This window comes from Schistocerca gregaria, chromosome 7 (assembly GCF_023897955.1).
Source record: "Schistocerca gregaria isolate iqSchGreg1 chromosome 7, iqSchGreg1.2, whole genome shotgun sequence".
Classification (NCBI taxonomy): domain Eukaryota; kingdom Metazoa; phylum Arthropoda; class Insecta; order Orthoptera; family Acrididae; genus Schistocerca; species Schistocerca gregaria.
In genome coordinates, this window is record NC_064926.1 from 422,296,141 (window position 1) to 422,313,683 (window position 17,543).

Here is a 17,543-nt window from a genome sequence, read left to right on the forward strand (position 1 = left end):
CGGAATATTTTACCCAAGAGGACGCCATCATCATTTAATCATACAGTAAAGCTGCATGCCCTCAGGAAAAATTACGGCCGTAGTTTCCCCTTGCTTTCAGCCGTTCGCAGTACCAGCACAGCAAAGCCGTTTTGGTTATTGTTACAAGGCCAGATTAGTCAATCATCCAGACTGTTGCCCTTGCAACTACTGAAAAGGCTGCTGCCCCTCTTCAGGAACCACACGTTTGTCTGGCCTCTCAACAGATACCCCTCCGTTGTGGTTGCACCTACGGTATGGCTATCTGTATCGCTGAGGCACGCAAGCCTCCCCACCAACGGCAAGGTCCATGGTTCATGGTTCATGGTTCATGTGTATCAATCGATATGTACAGGACCAACGTACCAAGTTTACGACACATCGCATGCAGAGGGACACGCTAAAAAACTCCGTAATATTTTATTTCAAAAACAACATACAATCATGAATGTTTTGAACAGCATTAATTTGTAATTAATACTATTGAACCAAAACATCATTTAAAATTTACTTTACATTTTTCTGCTATTGTAAACATTAGCGACCAAGTATTGTTGCAAATGTCCGGTAGTAAGATTATGTCTTCGATCACTCAAAACATTTTTGTGAATGCAAAAGGACCGTTCTAAATCAGCTGAGGTGACAGGGCAGATTTGAATTTGGGTGCTATGTTGGCACTTATTGTTTTAAATTTTCTTGAGAATACTTCCGGCAATGAGGAGTTTACTAGAATAATTTTATTCATTAACTGAATAGATTCATCCAACGCCAAACCTTGAGTTTCAAGCTTTTTAATACTTGCAGGTACAGGGTGTTTCAAAAATGACCGGTATATTTGAAACGGCAATACAAACTAAACGAGCAGCGATAGAAATACACCTTTTGTTGCAACATGCTTGGCACAACAGTACATTTTCAGGCAGAAAAACTTTCGAAATTACAGTAGTTACAATTGTCAACAACAGATGGCGCTGCGGTCTGGGAAACTCTATAGTACGATATTTTCCACATATCCACCATGCGTAGCAATAATATGGCGTAGTCTCTGAATGAAATTACCCGAAACCTTTGACAACGTGTCTGGCGGAATGGCTTCACATGCAGATGAGATGTACTGCTTCAGCTGTTCAATTGTTTCTGGATTCTGGCGGTACACCTGGTCTTTCAAGTGTCCCCACAGAAAGAAGACACATGGATTAATGTCTGGCGAATAGGGAGGCCAATCCACGCCGCCTCCTGTATGTTTCGGATAGCCCAAAGCAATCACACGATCATCGAAATATTCATTCAGGAAAATAAAGACGTCGGCCGTGCGATGTGGCCGGGCACCATCTTGCATAAACCACGAGGTGTTCGCAGTGTCGTCTAAGGCAGTTTGTACTGCCACAAATTCACGAACAGTGTCCAGATAGCGTGATGCAGTAATCGTTTCGGATCTGAAAAATGGGCCAATGATTCCTTTGGAAGAAATGGCGGCCCAGACCAGTACTATTTGAGGATGCAGGGACGATGGGACTGCAACATTGGGCTTTTCGGTTCCCCATATGCGCCAGTTCTGTTTATTGACGAAGCCGTCCAGGTAAAAATAAGTTTCGTCAGTAAACCAAATTCTGCCCACATGCATATCGCCGTCATCAATCCTGTGCACTATATCGTTAGCGAATGTCTCTCGTGCAGCAATGGTAGCGGTGCTGAGGGGTTGCCGCGTTTGAATTTTGTGTGGATAGAGGTGTAAACTCTGGCGCATGAGACGATTCGTGGATGCTGGCGTCATTTGGACCGCAGCTGCAACACGGCGAACGGAAACCCGAGACCGCTGTTGGATCACCTGCTGCACTAGCTGTGCGTTGCCCTCTGTGGTTGCCTTACGCGGTCCCCTACCTTTCCAGCACGTTCATCCGTCACGTTCCCAGTCCGTCGTAATTTTTCAAACAGATCCTTTATTGTATCGCTTTTCGGTCCTTTGGTTACATTAAACCTCCGTTGAAAACTTCGTCTTGTTGCAACAACACTGTGTTCTAGGCGGTGGAATTCCAACACCAGAAAAATCCTCTGTTCTAAGGAATAAACCATGTTGTCCACAGCACACTTGCATGTTGTGAACAGCACACGCTTACAGCAGAAAGACGACGTACAGAATGGCGCACCCACAGACTGCGTTGTCTTCTATAGCTTTCACATCACTTGCAGCGCCAACTGTTGTTGAAAATTGTAACTACTGTAATTTCGAGCGTTTGTCCGCCTGAAAATGTACTGTTGTCCCAAGCATATTGCAACAAACGGTGTATTTCTATCGCTGCTCGTTTAGTTTTTATTGCAGTTTCAAATATATCCGTCATTTTTGAAACATCCTGTATATGGGAAAAATGCGTGCTAATCACAGCAATGTCTTTTCTAATACCGGAATCATTAAAAACTTTCTTGCACTGGCAAACTGCCAAAGCCTCTGCCCTATAGAAGTCGTTTACTGCCCCTCTAATGGCCTCGAAATGCTCATTATAAAACAACACAGCTTCGACCCAAGTACCCCAACGAGTTACCACTGTTTCGGGAGGTAAAGTGCACATTTGGGAGTTTTTATTCGTAGGTATTGATGCGAGGAGGAGCCTTTAGAAACAATTTAATTGTGGATGAAATAAGTTTATTTACATTCACAAACGTGGAACATACTTCTTCAGCAAGGCGATGTACTCCATGAGCATAGCATGTCACATGCATCAAATTGGGGTAAAATACTCAGACGGCTTTTCTTGCTTAGATCATATTGGGAGCAGCATCTGAAATGAATAAAAACACCCTTTCATTCTGGAAATATTTTTCTAATACCCTCATTCACAAATCTGGCGATGGAAGAATGACTGACTTTTTCTTGTTCTTTGTAGGCTGCTACATAGGAAGGAGAAGGTTCTTCTTTTAAAGCACCAACAATTCAATTTGTAATATAACGGCCACAGGTGCCTGTAGTTTCGTCAACTGAAATGCAGATAATGCTATCCTTGAGTTCATTGCATATTTCTTCCAAAACATATACGTAAATTGTCGGCAAGTAATTTTTACGCAGTGTTGATTCATCTGGTACATTTTGATTCAAGCAATATTTCGCAGGAAGCCTTTGAGGATAGGGTTTGTGAGTTTGTGAACAGGAATATTGCTTGCAATGAATGCTTCAAAGAGATACGTGTTAAACCGACTTTTTGGTTCCTTTGGATAAATCGCTGCTACTGCAACTTGCTATTGTCAGAGGCTGTTGTCGTGGTTCTTTCTTCTGCATTCCTGCGATATGAAAACTTGTCTTGACATACTGGTCTATTTGAAACTTTTTTTGAACGAAACGTTTTTCTCGCAGACTCGACAACATAAAACAATTATTCCGTCATATGTAAATATTGCCGGGCGTAGTGGCCGAGCGGTTCTAGGCGCTACAGTCTGGAACCGCGCGACCGCTACGGTCGCAGGTTCGAATCCTGCCTCGGGCATGGATGTGTGTGATGTCCTTAGGTTAGTTAGGTTTGAGTAGTTCTAAGTTCTAGGGGACTGATGACCACAGCAGTTATGTCCCATAGTGCTCAGAGCCATTTGAACCATTTGTAAATGTTCCATGATGGTCAGCTATCCACTAAAAGACGTTTCTTTTTTCGGGCGGCATGGCGCACAACACGTTACACACTACACGTCGTAAAACACGTAACTGTGTACAAGTCAATAGAAGGCTAAACTGAAACAATGGAGGTGCGACTAAAAGCTTGCGTAGTTTAATTTAATTGTTGCCGACGCGTAAGAGCGTAGGGGACTAACCGGGGCAGGGGCATTGACTCTGTCTGCCTATTCCTGTTCCTCTTCTGTTATGATTTCGCTAGCAGTGGCGTCTCGGATGACGATTTCACGTAGCTCTAGGTCGCGGTCAATCTGTGAGACATCAAAACTACATCGAGCTAGAGGCCGCCCGCCTAAATTTTTAAAATCTTTTAAACATAGAGCTAAAATATGCATCATCACTAGTTTTTAATTGAAAATGTGAAATAATCGGTGAAAAGGAGCCAAATATGCAAATGTATATGCAGCATGCAAATGCATATAATCCGGTCTCTAGTCATGAGGCAGTGTAACTGACTAAGCGCTAATACCCTGACTTTGTTCATGAGAATGGGAACTTTCAGCGACTTCCAATAAACTTTACAAATAATTTCAAGCCTTTACAAAAAATTTTTTCCTGCTGCCTCTCACAAAACAATGAAAGTAAAACAATTTATCGCTTACTACATTTTCGGTGGTCACCAAGACATGATGTTTTAATTTTATTACTTCTACGCTAATACGTTTGGAAGATACTTGCGAAGTTATGTCGTTGTAAGACACATAATTCAGGAGATATGACGCCATTGAAACTGAGATGCGTAGAAAACTTGCTTCTGCAAATTAGGCACACTATATTCATCAAGTGTTTCATAATGCGACCACTTAGTGACTTCCAGCAAACTTTACACGTAATTTCTAAGCTTTTCTAAACGTTTTCTCGCTTACATGTTTCACGTCAAGCTTCAAAATAGGTTTAAATTTCTGACATTGGGTAAGAAACACGACACTGAAGGCCAGGAGAACTAATAAAAACAAACGTAAAAATAGCAGCAGAAGAACTGTGCGGAAAAAGAAAAAGAAGAAAGAAATGTCCATGGTTCTCGGTTGAATGTGAGCAAAAAGTGACAGAAAGAGGAGTAGCAAAGGGAAAACATCTACAGGAAGATTCCAGCGAAAAAGATGCATATGGAAATGCTAATAGAGGAAGCAGAGATTTTCTCACAAGAAAAAAGGTAGAAAACGTGGAAAGTCTAATTATAACATCAGAAGAGAGTAAAACTACAGCAAGTGCAAGAAATTTTCACGGGTCAATTAAGTTTTTCAGAAAAGGATATATACCATGGATGTATGGCATTCGAGATAAAAATGTAAATACACTTTTGAAAAGAACAAAACATAAGGAAATTCGGAAGAAATATTTTGAGGAGCTTTTATATGTTAAAGATGGAAGAACAGAGATTTAGTTACAACATAAATACCTGAACGTAGATCCCCTAGTTGCATAGTCGACAATGAAACAGATTTAGACGTAATCGAGATACCAAAAACAACAAAACGCTATGGGTGGATATAGAATGACAGCTGAACTTCTTAAAAACTAGAAATGGAGGAGATACACTTGCTAAAAAACACACAAACTACTGACTAACATTTGGAACGACGAAAGAATGCCAGCTGAATGGAAAGAAGAGATCATCGTACCACTCCATTAAAAGGGCGCGAAACAAGAATACAGAAATGTAGAGGCATCTCATTAAGTGGTACAGCCTACAAAATGTTCTCTCAGACTCTACATAAAATATTGGAATCATATTTAAAAGAGGTAATAGAAGAGGAACAATCAAAGTATGAGTAATACAACAAAAACGACAGTATTGTTTGTTGATTTTAACTATAGAATAAAGAGAGAAAATTGGTCGGGGAAAATGCATAAGTCTGGAATACCAAAGAAGATTACAAATCTTCTAAACGTGACTCTGGAAGGCTCGGAGTGGATAGTGCAAATGGAAGGAGAATGTTCCACAGCTTTTGACATAAAACAAAAGTCAGGCAAGGAGATGAATATCACCACTCTTGTTCAACTTAACAGCATTAGATGTAGCAAGCAAAGCAGAAGTGAAATCAGAACAGGAGTAAAAATGAATAAATAAATGTACTTGCCTTTATATATGACTTAGGTTCCAACGCCGACAATCTAGATCACCTGTAAATAGTGGTAAGAAAGCTATTTAAAAAAGTAAGGAAAGTTGGATTACAGGTAAAATCATAGAAAACATTATTTTGGGGGTAGAGAGAAATTACAAGACATAAAGGTTGAAAATCTTGCAGGTTGAGAACCATATATTTGAGGAAACTGATTAGCTTAAATATCAAGAGGTGGTTGTTAACAACAGAAATGACGAGAAACAATAAATAGAAGCAATGGTCAAAGCGACATCCAAAGCGTCATATTCTCTCAACAAATTACTGTCATACAATTTTTTTCAAGAGGAACCAAAATAAGGATATGTAAAAACTACACTGGAATGACAAAACTCAGAGGATAGCGATAACACATACACAGGTGGTCGTTGTACGTTATGAACGGGTAGTGCATTGGCGGAGGCGTCGATTGTATTCAGGTGATTCACGTGAAAAGTCTTCCGACGTGATTATGACCGCACGACGGGAATTAACGGACTTTCAAAACAGAATGGTAGAGCTAAACTACTGGCCATTAAAATTGCTACACCAAGAAGATATGCAGAGGATAAACCGGTATTCATTGGACAAGTATATTATACTAGAACTGACATGTGATTACATTTTCACGCAATTTGGGTGTACAGATCCTGAGAAATCAGTACCCAGAACAAGCACCTCTGGCCGTAATAGCGGCCTTCATACGCCTGGACACTGAGTCAAACAGAGTTTGGATAGCGTGTACAGGTACAGCTGCCCATGCAGCTTTAACACGATACAACAGTTCATCGAGAGTAGTGACTAGCGAATTGTGACGAGCCAGTTGCTCGGCCACCATTAGCCAGACGTTATAGTTGGTGAGAGATCTGGAGAATGTGCTGGCCAGGGCAACAGTCGAACATTTTCTATATCCAGAAAGGCCCGTACAGGACTTGCAACATGCGGTCGTGCATTATGCTGCTGAAATGTAGGGTTCCGCAGGGATCGAATGAAGGGTAGACCCACGGGTTGTAACACATCTGAAGTGTAACGTCCACTGTTCAGAGTGCCGTCAATCTGAACAAGAGGGGACCGAGACGTGTAACCAATGGCACCCCATACCATCACGTTGGGTGATACGCCAGTATGGCGATGACGAATACACGCTTCCAATGTGCTTTCACCGCGATGTCGCCAAACACGGATGCGAGCATCATGATGCTGTAAACAGAATCAGGATTCATCCAAAAAATGGCGTTTTGCCATTCGTGCACCCACGTTCGTGGTTGAGTACATTATCGCAGGCGCTCCTGTCTGTGATGCAGCGTCAAGGGTAACCGCAGCCATGGTCTCCGAGCTGATAGTCCATGCTGCTGCAAACGTCGTAGAACTGTTTGTGCAGATGGTTGTTGTCTTGCAAACGTCCCCTTCTGTTGACTCAGGGATCAAGACGTGGCTGCAAGATCCGTTACAGCCATGCGGATAAGATGCCTGGCATCTCGATTGATAGTGATACGAGGCCGTTGGGACCCAGCACGGCGTTCCGTATTACCCTCCTGAACCCACCGATTCCGTATTCTGCTAACAGTCATTGGATCTCGATCAACGAGAGCAGCAATGTCACGATACGATAAACCGCAACCGCAATAGGCTACAATCCGACCTTTATCAAAGTCGGAAACGTGATGGTACGCATTTCTCCTCCTTACACGAGGCATCACAACAACGTTTCACCAGGCAACGCCGGTCAACTGCTGTTTGTGTATGAGAAATCGGTTGGAAACTTTCTTCATGTCAGCACGTTGTAGGTGTTGCCACCTGCGCCAACCTTGTGTGAATGCTCTGAAAAGCTAATTATTTGCATATCAGATCATCTTCTTCCTGTCGGTTAAATTTCCCGTCCGTAGCACGTCATCTTCGTGATGTTGCAATTTTAATGGCCAGTAGTGTAGATGCACGGGACACTCCATTTCGAAAACCGTTAGGGAGTTCAGTTTTCCGAGATCCACTGTGTCAAGAGTGTGCCGACAATATCAAATTGAGGCATTTCCTATCACCACGGACAACGCAATGAACAACGGCCTTCACTTAATGACAGAGAGCAGCGGTGTATGCGTAGAGCTATCAGCACTAACAGACAAGCAACACTGCATGAAATAACCGCAGAAATCAATGTGAGACGTACGACGAATGTATCCCTTAGGGCAGTGCGGCGGAAATTGGCGTTAATGGGCTTTGGCAACAGACGACCGGAATGAAATCGCCTGCAGCGCCTCTCCTGGCTGGTGACCATTTCGGTTGGACTCTAGATGCATGGAAAACCGTGGTGTGGTCAGATGAGTCCCGATTTCAGTTGGTAAGAGCTGATGGGTTCGAGTGTTGCATTGACTCTACGAATCCACGAACGCAGGTTGTCAACAAGGCTCTGTGCAAGCTGGTGGTGGCTCCATAACGATGTGGGCTTTGTTTACATGGAATGGACTGAGTGCTCTGCTCCATTTGAACCGATCATTGACCGGAATGCTCATGTTCTAGTTGGAAACCACTTGCAGCCGTTCATGGATGGAATATTTATGGATGACAATGCACCAAATCACCAGACCACAACTGTTCGTGATTGGTCTGAAGAGCCGGCCGCGGTGGTCTCGCGGTTCTAGACGCGCAGTCCGGAACCGTGCGACTGCTACGGTCGCAGGTTCGAATCCTGCCTCGGGCATGGATGTGTGTGATGTCCTTAGGTTAGTTAGGTTTAAGTAGTTCTAAGTTCTAGGGGACTAATGACCACAGCAGTTGAGTCCCATAGTGCTCAGAGCCATTTGGTCTGAAGAACATTCTAGACGATTCGGCCGAATGATTTAGGCACCAGAATCACCCGACATTAATTCCATCGAACATTTATGGGACATTATCGAGTGGTCTGTTCGTCACAAAATCCTGCACCGGTAACACTTTCGCAATTATGGACGGCTGTAGAGGCAGTGTGGCTGAATATTTCTGCAGGGGTCCTCCAATGAGTTGTCGAGTCCATGCCACGTTGAATTGCTGTACCACGCCGGGCAAAAAGGAGGTCCGACATGATATTATGGGGTACCCCATGAGTTTCGTCACTTCAGTGTATAATCAGACCATTGTTACTATGTTGTTGTTGTTGTTGTTGTTGTGGTCTTCCAGAGACTGGTTTGTTGCAGCTCTCCACGCTAACGAATCCTCTGCAAGCTTCTTCATGTCCCAGTACCTGCTGTAACCTACATCCTTCTGAATCTGCTTAGTATATTCATCTCTTGGTCTCCCTCTACGATTTTTACCCTCCACGCTACCCTCCAGTACTAAATTGGTGATCCCTTGGTGTCACAAATTTCTCTTCTCCCCAATTCTACTCAATACCTCCTCATTAGTTATGTGATCTACCCATATGATCTTCAGCATTCTTCTGTAGCGCCACATTTCGAAAGCTTCTATTCTCTTTTTGCCTAAACTATTCATCGGCCACGTTTCATTCCCATACATGGCTACACTGCATACAAATATTTTCACAAAAGACTTCTTGACACTTAAATCTATACTCGATGTTAACAAATTTCTCTTCTTCAGAAACGCCTTCGTTGCCACTGCCAGTCTACATTTTATATCCTCTCTACTTCGACCATCATCATTTATTTTGCTCCCCAAATAGTGCAAGTCATTTACTACTTTAAGTGTCTCGTTTCCTAATCTAATACTCTGCATCAACCAATTTAATTCGACTACATTGCATTATCCTCGTTTTGCTTTTGTTGATGTTCATCTTATATCCTCCTTTCAAGACACTGTTCCTTCCGTTCAACTGCTCTTCCAGGCCCTTTGCTGTCTCTGACAGAAATACGATGTCATCGGCGAACCTCAAAGTTTGTATTTCTTCTCCATGGATTTTAATTTCTACTCGGAATTTTTTTCGTTTGTTTCCTTTACTGCTTGCTCAATATACAGATTGAATAACATCGGGGATAGGCTACAACCCTGTGACACTCCCTTCCCAATCACTGCTTTCCTTTTATGCCCCTCGACTCTTATAACTGCCATCTGGTTTCTGTACAAATTGTAAATAGCCTGTCGCTCCCTATATTTTACCCCTGCCATCTTCAGAATTTGAGAGAGAGTATTCCAGTCAACATCGTCAACATATTGTTACTATATGGGCCATAAATATGTAGAATAGGTAACCATACATGGAGAAAAATAAAGGTTTTTGAAAATAAATTCTTGTGGAAAATATTCTGGTACCAATTTGTGAGGGAGCAGAATTGGGAAAGGCAGAGGCCAGCGAGCTCAGGCTGATATATAATGAACCATATGTTGTTGTAGAAGTCAAGACTGAGACGAGCTGGCCATGTCCATAGGAAGGAGGAGGGATCAAGACTGACAATGAGAGAAGTGTGGAAGAATAAACCCGAAGAACGAAGATCTAGAAGACCGAAAATATGGTGCACAGCCAGGTGGCCAAGGATTTTCAGATATCTGGAGCATGGAAAGAAGATGCCAAGGACAGAATGCTGTGTAGGCTAATTGACGAGGCCAGACACCAACTGCGGTTTGTGGAGCCGAGAGAGCAACTGAGTTCTAGCTTTTTGGCTGCAACTTCCTCCACGTTTACATACATTTAACAAATTTCATATATATTTGTATAGATATCTCAAGAGTATGTTAGCGTATTTGGCCCTGCAGTTTCATCTGCATCCCGAGGAAACTTATAATTCTACCAGGAACTCAACGTCGTTTCGAGAAAAACGAATTTTGCTCTCTCGTGATACGGATAGCTCTAACCTACCTGAACTGAATGTAACTTGAGTGTATACTGTTTGTGATCGTGTGCATTCCCGCAATACAAATCTTGGCTGATACTTGATATGTTTGCATAAAATGTGCTTCTTATACAGATAGCCACAGGTACTGTATGCCGTGAGTCGAGACTCTTAGCTATTGCCTAGCTATGTTACTTGACAAGGTACACGCTTTTTGGCTGGAATAGTATACACGTCGTTGTCCTCAAATCACTCGCAGGCGTAACTGTCAGTGCTCAGTGTGGTTCTCTGTACTAGGAGACTTCGCAGTTTAACTCCTTACGACTTAAGACGAGCCTATGAACAAGTGTTCACATAACGTCTACCACAATTATCTCAGCACAGCACGAGTCACTGTCGTCAAATTCTCGACGATTTTTTGCACTAGAAGAGCCAATTACTCTGTCTGCAATTTGCCTATACCAAAGCTGGTGGCCATGGGTTTTCGTTCTGGGCAATCAGGGCATTCGTACTTGTTATAACTCCACCCACTAGAATTTTTGTAGCCTATCACAGGCGTCTTTTCTTTCATAGGGCAGAGTTTAACTTCTGCTACGTAATACTGAGATAAACAGCTTTTTCTTTCATGCAAGTTTTAAGACAGGTGGCTACAATGAGTCACTAATGTTTCAAGTTGTGTTTGTCCGGACGTTTTATCTGGGTCTCCTGCCGTGTACCAAACCTTCCCGATAGATCGTTGTTAATAGCAGGGGCAAGGGCTGCTTTTGCCAGTGTCCTACACAGTGGCGGCAGCATGTCATTGTGTTCGCTTAGCATCCCATGGTGAGAGTTTTTTAGCCGCATGGGACGACGTGCCGTCGTAAAACTCTCCTTTTCCTCAGAACTGCATCTCGTAGCTCAGGCCGGGGAAATTACTTGTGTGCAATTACTAGTGAGAGTTTGAGTGGTTTATATTCACGAAATGCTGCCTTATTTATTACGTCTGCATATTAATAAAATTCGTTCATTTTCACGTAACTGTGTCATGTGACGTATCGAGTTAACCAGAATTGTTTCAGGAATTCAATGTACCGTGACACCTTCTGTGGCGTAACTGTACAGCAACGATGATGCTGATATTTGACAAATCAGCGTTGAAAATAATGTCTCCAGATCCATTAGACAGGATGTCTCAAACCTTTTGGGTACATAGTAACACACCTCAGCAATGAGACATTACAAGCTACCTGATGCAGTGGACAACTGAAACCAGGGATAGTGGTGTGTGTTGGCACAGGCTAATGCGCCAGTGAGACGCATGCAATCGTCATATGACACATGTGCTATCAGCTAAGTTGTGTACAGTACATCTGTGTGGTTTTTATCACCCACTGCATGTTCCAGTGTGCAACAGACACCTGGGATCTTTGCGAGAGTGTACCAGAACTCCATGCGCTATTGCAGTACATGCACTAAGAGTGGTGATTGTCACTTTGAACAAGAACTATCAGCTATATTGCTGTTATGTGGTGTATGCTGTGTATGTTCATAACACAACAGATATGCATTTCCGACCATTTGTTCCCTTTCTCAATGTAACAGGTTGTGGACCCACTATCAGCTGTTTCAGTTTCATCCAAAATGGTGGAGACACCCTGTATATCTCAAGTTTGGAGGTTTGGAAGGTAGGAGACGAGATACTGGCAGAAGTAAAGCTCTGAGGACCGGGCGTGAGTCGTGCTTCGTTAGCTCAGATGGTAGAGCACTTGCCCGCGAAAGGCAAAGGTCCCGAGCTCGAGTCTCGGTCGGGCACACAGTTTTAATCTGCCAGGAAGTTTCATATCAGCCCACACTCCGCTGCAGAGTGAAATTCTCACCCTGTATATCTGTTGAGGGTAATGATATTTCCGTTGCATATGTGAAAACTGTCGTAATTCATCCGTGCATAAAAGCAGAGCCCACAGTTCACAGTTTACTCCATCTTCATAACTGTCTTTCTGCAGCTCACAAAATATGGTGCTCATATTCATTTGAATTAATTACCTGTGCCTACACACATGTAAATCAACATACCATCTATGCCATCACATGAACAATCAGTGTTCTCATCAACAACCCATCACTCGATTGATCAATTTCGATGGTTGAAATAGGCTCTACAAATATTATAGCAAAGATATATACAAATACTCTGAAACATTTATGTTCAGACACTGTATCACTTAATGTTTTTACTTTTATTGCTAAACACAATGCATGAAACAAAACAATAAAGGAAAAAGTATTTATATAAGCTCCCTAGACGTACATCTTTATATAGTGCAGGAAATCATTCAAAACTTGGGTTTTCAAAAATCCTATGCCCACTGAGTTCAACACATATTGACTCATACCCACAACCTGCAGGAAAGGACTATAACTGAAAGTCTTCTTCAGAGAGTTAGAAACAATAAATACGACTTTCAGATGAATACTATGACAATCAGTGAAAGCTGGTTTCATCATTATGAACCTGAAACAAAATGTCAGATTATGGAGTGGTACTATTACGATTTATCATTAACAAACTAATGAATGATCATGTAATCTACTGAGAAAGTTACATGCAGAGTATTCTGGAATGCAGTGGGTTCCATTCTTATAATTTTTCTTGAACCTGGGCAGTTCATAATTGCTTTCAATGGCATCCAGACACTTTTCAAGCTGTGCTGCACACTTCATAATCAATGCGCTGGGAAGAAGATCATCATGGAGCAAGAAAACATGTAGTTTCCTTTTCCTTGTTTCACTGTGGGAAAGTCTTCCCCATGCTCCCTATCGCCTCGACTTGGTCTCTCCAATCTTTTGGATTCACTGAAAGAACAGCAGTGAGGCCAACACTAAAGGCTGCTGGAGGACAGCCCAAAAATGGCGCGTCAGTGTCTATGGGAAACCATAAAGAACTTCTACTGCAAAGCAGTTTTCAGACATACAGAGTGACGAAAAAGATTGCAAAAAATTGAAATTATATTGCAAAGTTACATAAAAGCCTGTAGATAAAAATTATTTTCATATGTGGTCTAAAAAATAAAAATCAATATTTAGAACAACTGGTTACTCAGGATTTTCACTAAGACATTTGTGAAAAATGACGTGATAGGTCTCTTACAGAGGACAATATTTTGTCAAGAAAAATGATTTCGAAACCGTTGTGTGTGTATTATGTGCGTGAGTGAGAAATACCATTGCTTAAATTTAAGTTTTAACATGAAGAGAGTTGTTGCAATGAGAAGAGAGCTCCAGTTAGCTGGGTGTTCTGCTTCTCAAACTTCTGTGTGTCTTGCCAGCTTTTATTGCTTCCTACATGTAAGATACTGAATCCAGCACTTACAATGAATTATTGAAGATCTCTTCCATTTGTTCAACTCGGTAAGAGATCAACACTGTTGAACTGTGCCGAAGAATTTATTGATAAATAGTCTTTAACGAGTGTACATCATGGATGAACTACACATCCATAATACTCTTCCAAGGAATCTCAATCTATTTTCATTCCCCATAACTAGATTTATGTCTGGATCTTGAAGTTTCACCACCACTCAGAGTACTCAATGAAATTTGAAGTTTCTAGTCAGTTGTTGTTTACTTTCAACCAACTGAAATAAAAATTTGTGCAGTTGTATATGAAAATTCTTTGAAAACAACTCTTGCTTTCCCTTCATTACAACACATATTTACACTATGTGATCAAAAGTATCCAGACACCTGGCTGAAAATGACTTACAAGTTCGTGGCGCCCTCCATGGAATTTAATATGGTGTTGGCCCACTCAGCCTTGATTACAGCTTCCACTCTCGCAGGCATACGTTCAATCAGGTGCTGGAAGGTTTCTTGGGGAATGGCAGCCCATTCTTCACGGAGTGGTGTACTGAGGAGAGGTTTCGATGTCAGTCGGTGAGGCCTGGCACGAAGTTGGAGTTCCAAAACATCCCAAAGGTGTTCTACAGGATTCAGGTCAGGATTCTTTGCAGGCCAGTCCATTACAGGGATGCTATTGTCGTGTAACCACTCCGCCACAGGCCGTGCATTATGAACACGTGCTCAATCTTGTTGAAAGATGCAGACGCTATCCCTGAATTGGTCTTCAACTGTGGGAAGCAAGAAGATGCTTAAAACATCAATGTAGGCCTGTGCTGTGATAGTGCTACGCAAAACAGCAAGGGATGCAAGCCCCTCCATGAAAAACACGACCACACAATTACACCACTGCCTCCGAATTCTACTGTTGGCACTACACATGCTGACTGTTGACGTTCACCAGGCATTCGCCATACCCACTCTGTGCCATCGGATCGACACAGTGTGTACCGTGATTCGTCACTCCACACAACGTTTTTCCACTGTTCAATCGTAGAATGTTCACGCTTCTTACACCAAGCAAGGCGACGTTTGGCATTTACCGGCGTGATGTGTGGCTTATGAGCAGCCGCTCGACCATAAAATTCAAGTTTTCTCACCTCCTTCCTAACTGTCACAGTACCTGCAGTGGATCCTGATGCAGTTTGCAATTCCTGTGCCGACGGTCTGGATAGGTGTCTGCCTATTACACATTACAACCCTCTTCAACTGTCGGCGGTCCCTGTCAATTAACAGACGAGGTCGGCTGTACGCTTTTGCGTTGTACGTGTCCCTTCACGTTTCCACTTCACTATAACATCTGGAGCAGTGGAACTAGGGATGTTTAGGAGTGTGGAAATCTCGCGTACAGACGTATGTCACAAGCGACACCCAATCACCTGACCACGTTCGAAGTCCGTGAGTTCCGCGGAGCGCCCCATTCTGCTCTCTCACGATGTCTAATGACTACTGAGGTCGCTGATATGAAGTACCTGGCATTAGGTGGCACCACAATGCACCTAATATGAAAAACGTATGTTTTAGTGGGTGACCGGATACTTTTGATCACACAGTGTATATGAGACAGTCATTATGTGTCAGTTTATATTTTAAAAAATGCTCTCATGTTGTACCTTTTTTGAGCAATGTGGCACCAGCAGACCTTCTTTTATTTCCAAAGATCAAAAGGCATATGAAAGAGAGAAGTTGCCAACCAATCCAAAAAATTTAATATTCTCCCTTCCATCATTCCCTAACCAGCGCTTCTTTCTTCCCTGAAGAAGAAACAGTCACGTCCTGAAAGTATTTCTTACTTCTAAGTGTGTCCTATTGACACTTCAGTTACTTTTTTTCTCCTGAAGACAGGAATGGTTAGCTATGTTGTCTCTTTGAAATTTTATCTGTTTTCTCAACTGAATTTTACATTTGATACTACTGTAAGTACTAATAGGCTGCAGTTTAATTGACAATTTTGTGAAATGTTACCAATCTGTATACATCTGTAGTTAAATGAGGAATTCTGTCAAAAGCTCCCAAATAAAGTCTTCAGTATTTTGAGAACTGAAAGCTGCACTTTATTAGTTCTCAATCTCTTTGAACCAAATTTTATTAAGTGAACAACATCTTCTACATAGCCTTGTGAGGCATATACGGGTATATAAGTACCTGTAAGAGAGTATTGGCCATTTTTATATCACTTGCGAGTGGTACATGAATAAGATATCATTTTGTTTCATTAGTGCCAAAGGCTGTAGCTCAACGAAGTTATTGGGTTGAAAAGGAGATCCACTGGAACATGCCAAGTATTTTATCATTTGGTGACATTTATGAGCCTTGTCCAATGGCTGACACAAAGTAACTTTACACTGACTGTAAGCCTCTGGTATATCATTCTTCTGGTTCACAATGAAAGCCAGTTTACTTGAAATGCACATCGAGTAAAAGTACTTATTTTACGTTGTGGAGACTCCCTAAAGTATTGTTTCGCATGTAATGTAGCCTTATTGCAATGCATATTTATTATTTCTTTCTGTCACTGTTAGTCATATACAGATAACATTTTATTAATTTTCTACGCTGGTGTAATGTTCACAAATAGTAGTGCATATTATCCACATTTCATGTCTATTGAATTATTTTATACTATAAAAATTAGTAGATTATGGGACTTAAATAAGCAAGCAAATCATTTTGTATGTCATACACAATATTTTTCACTTAATAGTGTCTTATAATCCATTATACTCTTATAACTGTTAACATCCACTTACACAATAGAAGATAAGTAATAAGAAAATAGGGAAAATTGACTGTAACATATGCTTCAATCAATTGTAATATTTTTCTAATGATTTCTTCTTTCTGTTTCAGTTTTGGACGTATACCTGTTGGTGGTTGTCTACAGCTTTCATCAGTTTTTGTGCGAAAGACAGAGAAGTGGAACTGTTTAACTGCATTTCATTGACACTACCTGCCAGTACCTAATGTTGTATGAGACTTGTCTGATTATTTCCATGTTAAATACAAATAAAAAACATAATACCAATGATTTGGAAAGAAGCCTGTGTTATTGTAGCTGAACAATACAGAAATTTATTTTTATTCACTTTAATTAATTTCACTGATGATGAACTGTGAAACTTAACCTAATTCTTAAAGGCAATAAATAAGAAAAATTATAATCATAGATGACAGTGACACTTAAAAAATTGTTGTAGGGATGTCTGCAGGAATTCTGCTAAGACTTTGGTCGTATTGTACAAGGCGTGTATCGTAAATGCTCTGCTTTAATTGAGGACCCTTTCATCACAATAATTTATGTAAGGTCAGTGAATGCATCGGTCTTACTTGCATCACAAGATCTTTGTTTAAATGCACGTGGTGTACGACCTATTTCCCAGACAATCTTAATCACAAATTTCTTCTAAAATTTATTCACACAATATGTAAGTTACATTGTAATACTAACTGGGGTGACTATGGACACAAATTGTAAGGGATGGTCCTGGCTGCTTGATCACTGCTGATCGAACTTCAGATAATTGACTTTACTCTTATTCAGCCAAGACTACATCACTCTTTCCAATAAGATCTCCTGTTTAGTTTAGGCAGAATATTAGTCAGTATGGAGCTCTAAAAGATGAATAGTATGAACGC

The 17,543-nt window shown here is 41.4% G+C and overlaps 1 protein-coding gene across 1 annotated transcript in view; it reads left to right on the top strand.

Moving 5' to 3' along the window:
• The window catches only part of LOC126282159 (uncharacterized), a 265,605-nt gene extending 248,662 nt beyond the window's left edge, over positions 1 to 16,943 (top strand). Inside the window, exon 6 of the mRNA XM_049981675.1 lies at positions 16,758 to 16,943. Within this exon, the coding sequence (XP_049837632.1) occupies positions 16,758 to 16,837 (80 nt within the window). The 3' untranslated portion in view covers positions 16,838 to 16,943. The remainder of the gene's footprint in view (positions 1 to 16,757) is intronic.
• The last annotated feature ends 600 nt before the right edge of the window (positions 16,944 to 17,543 follow it).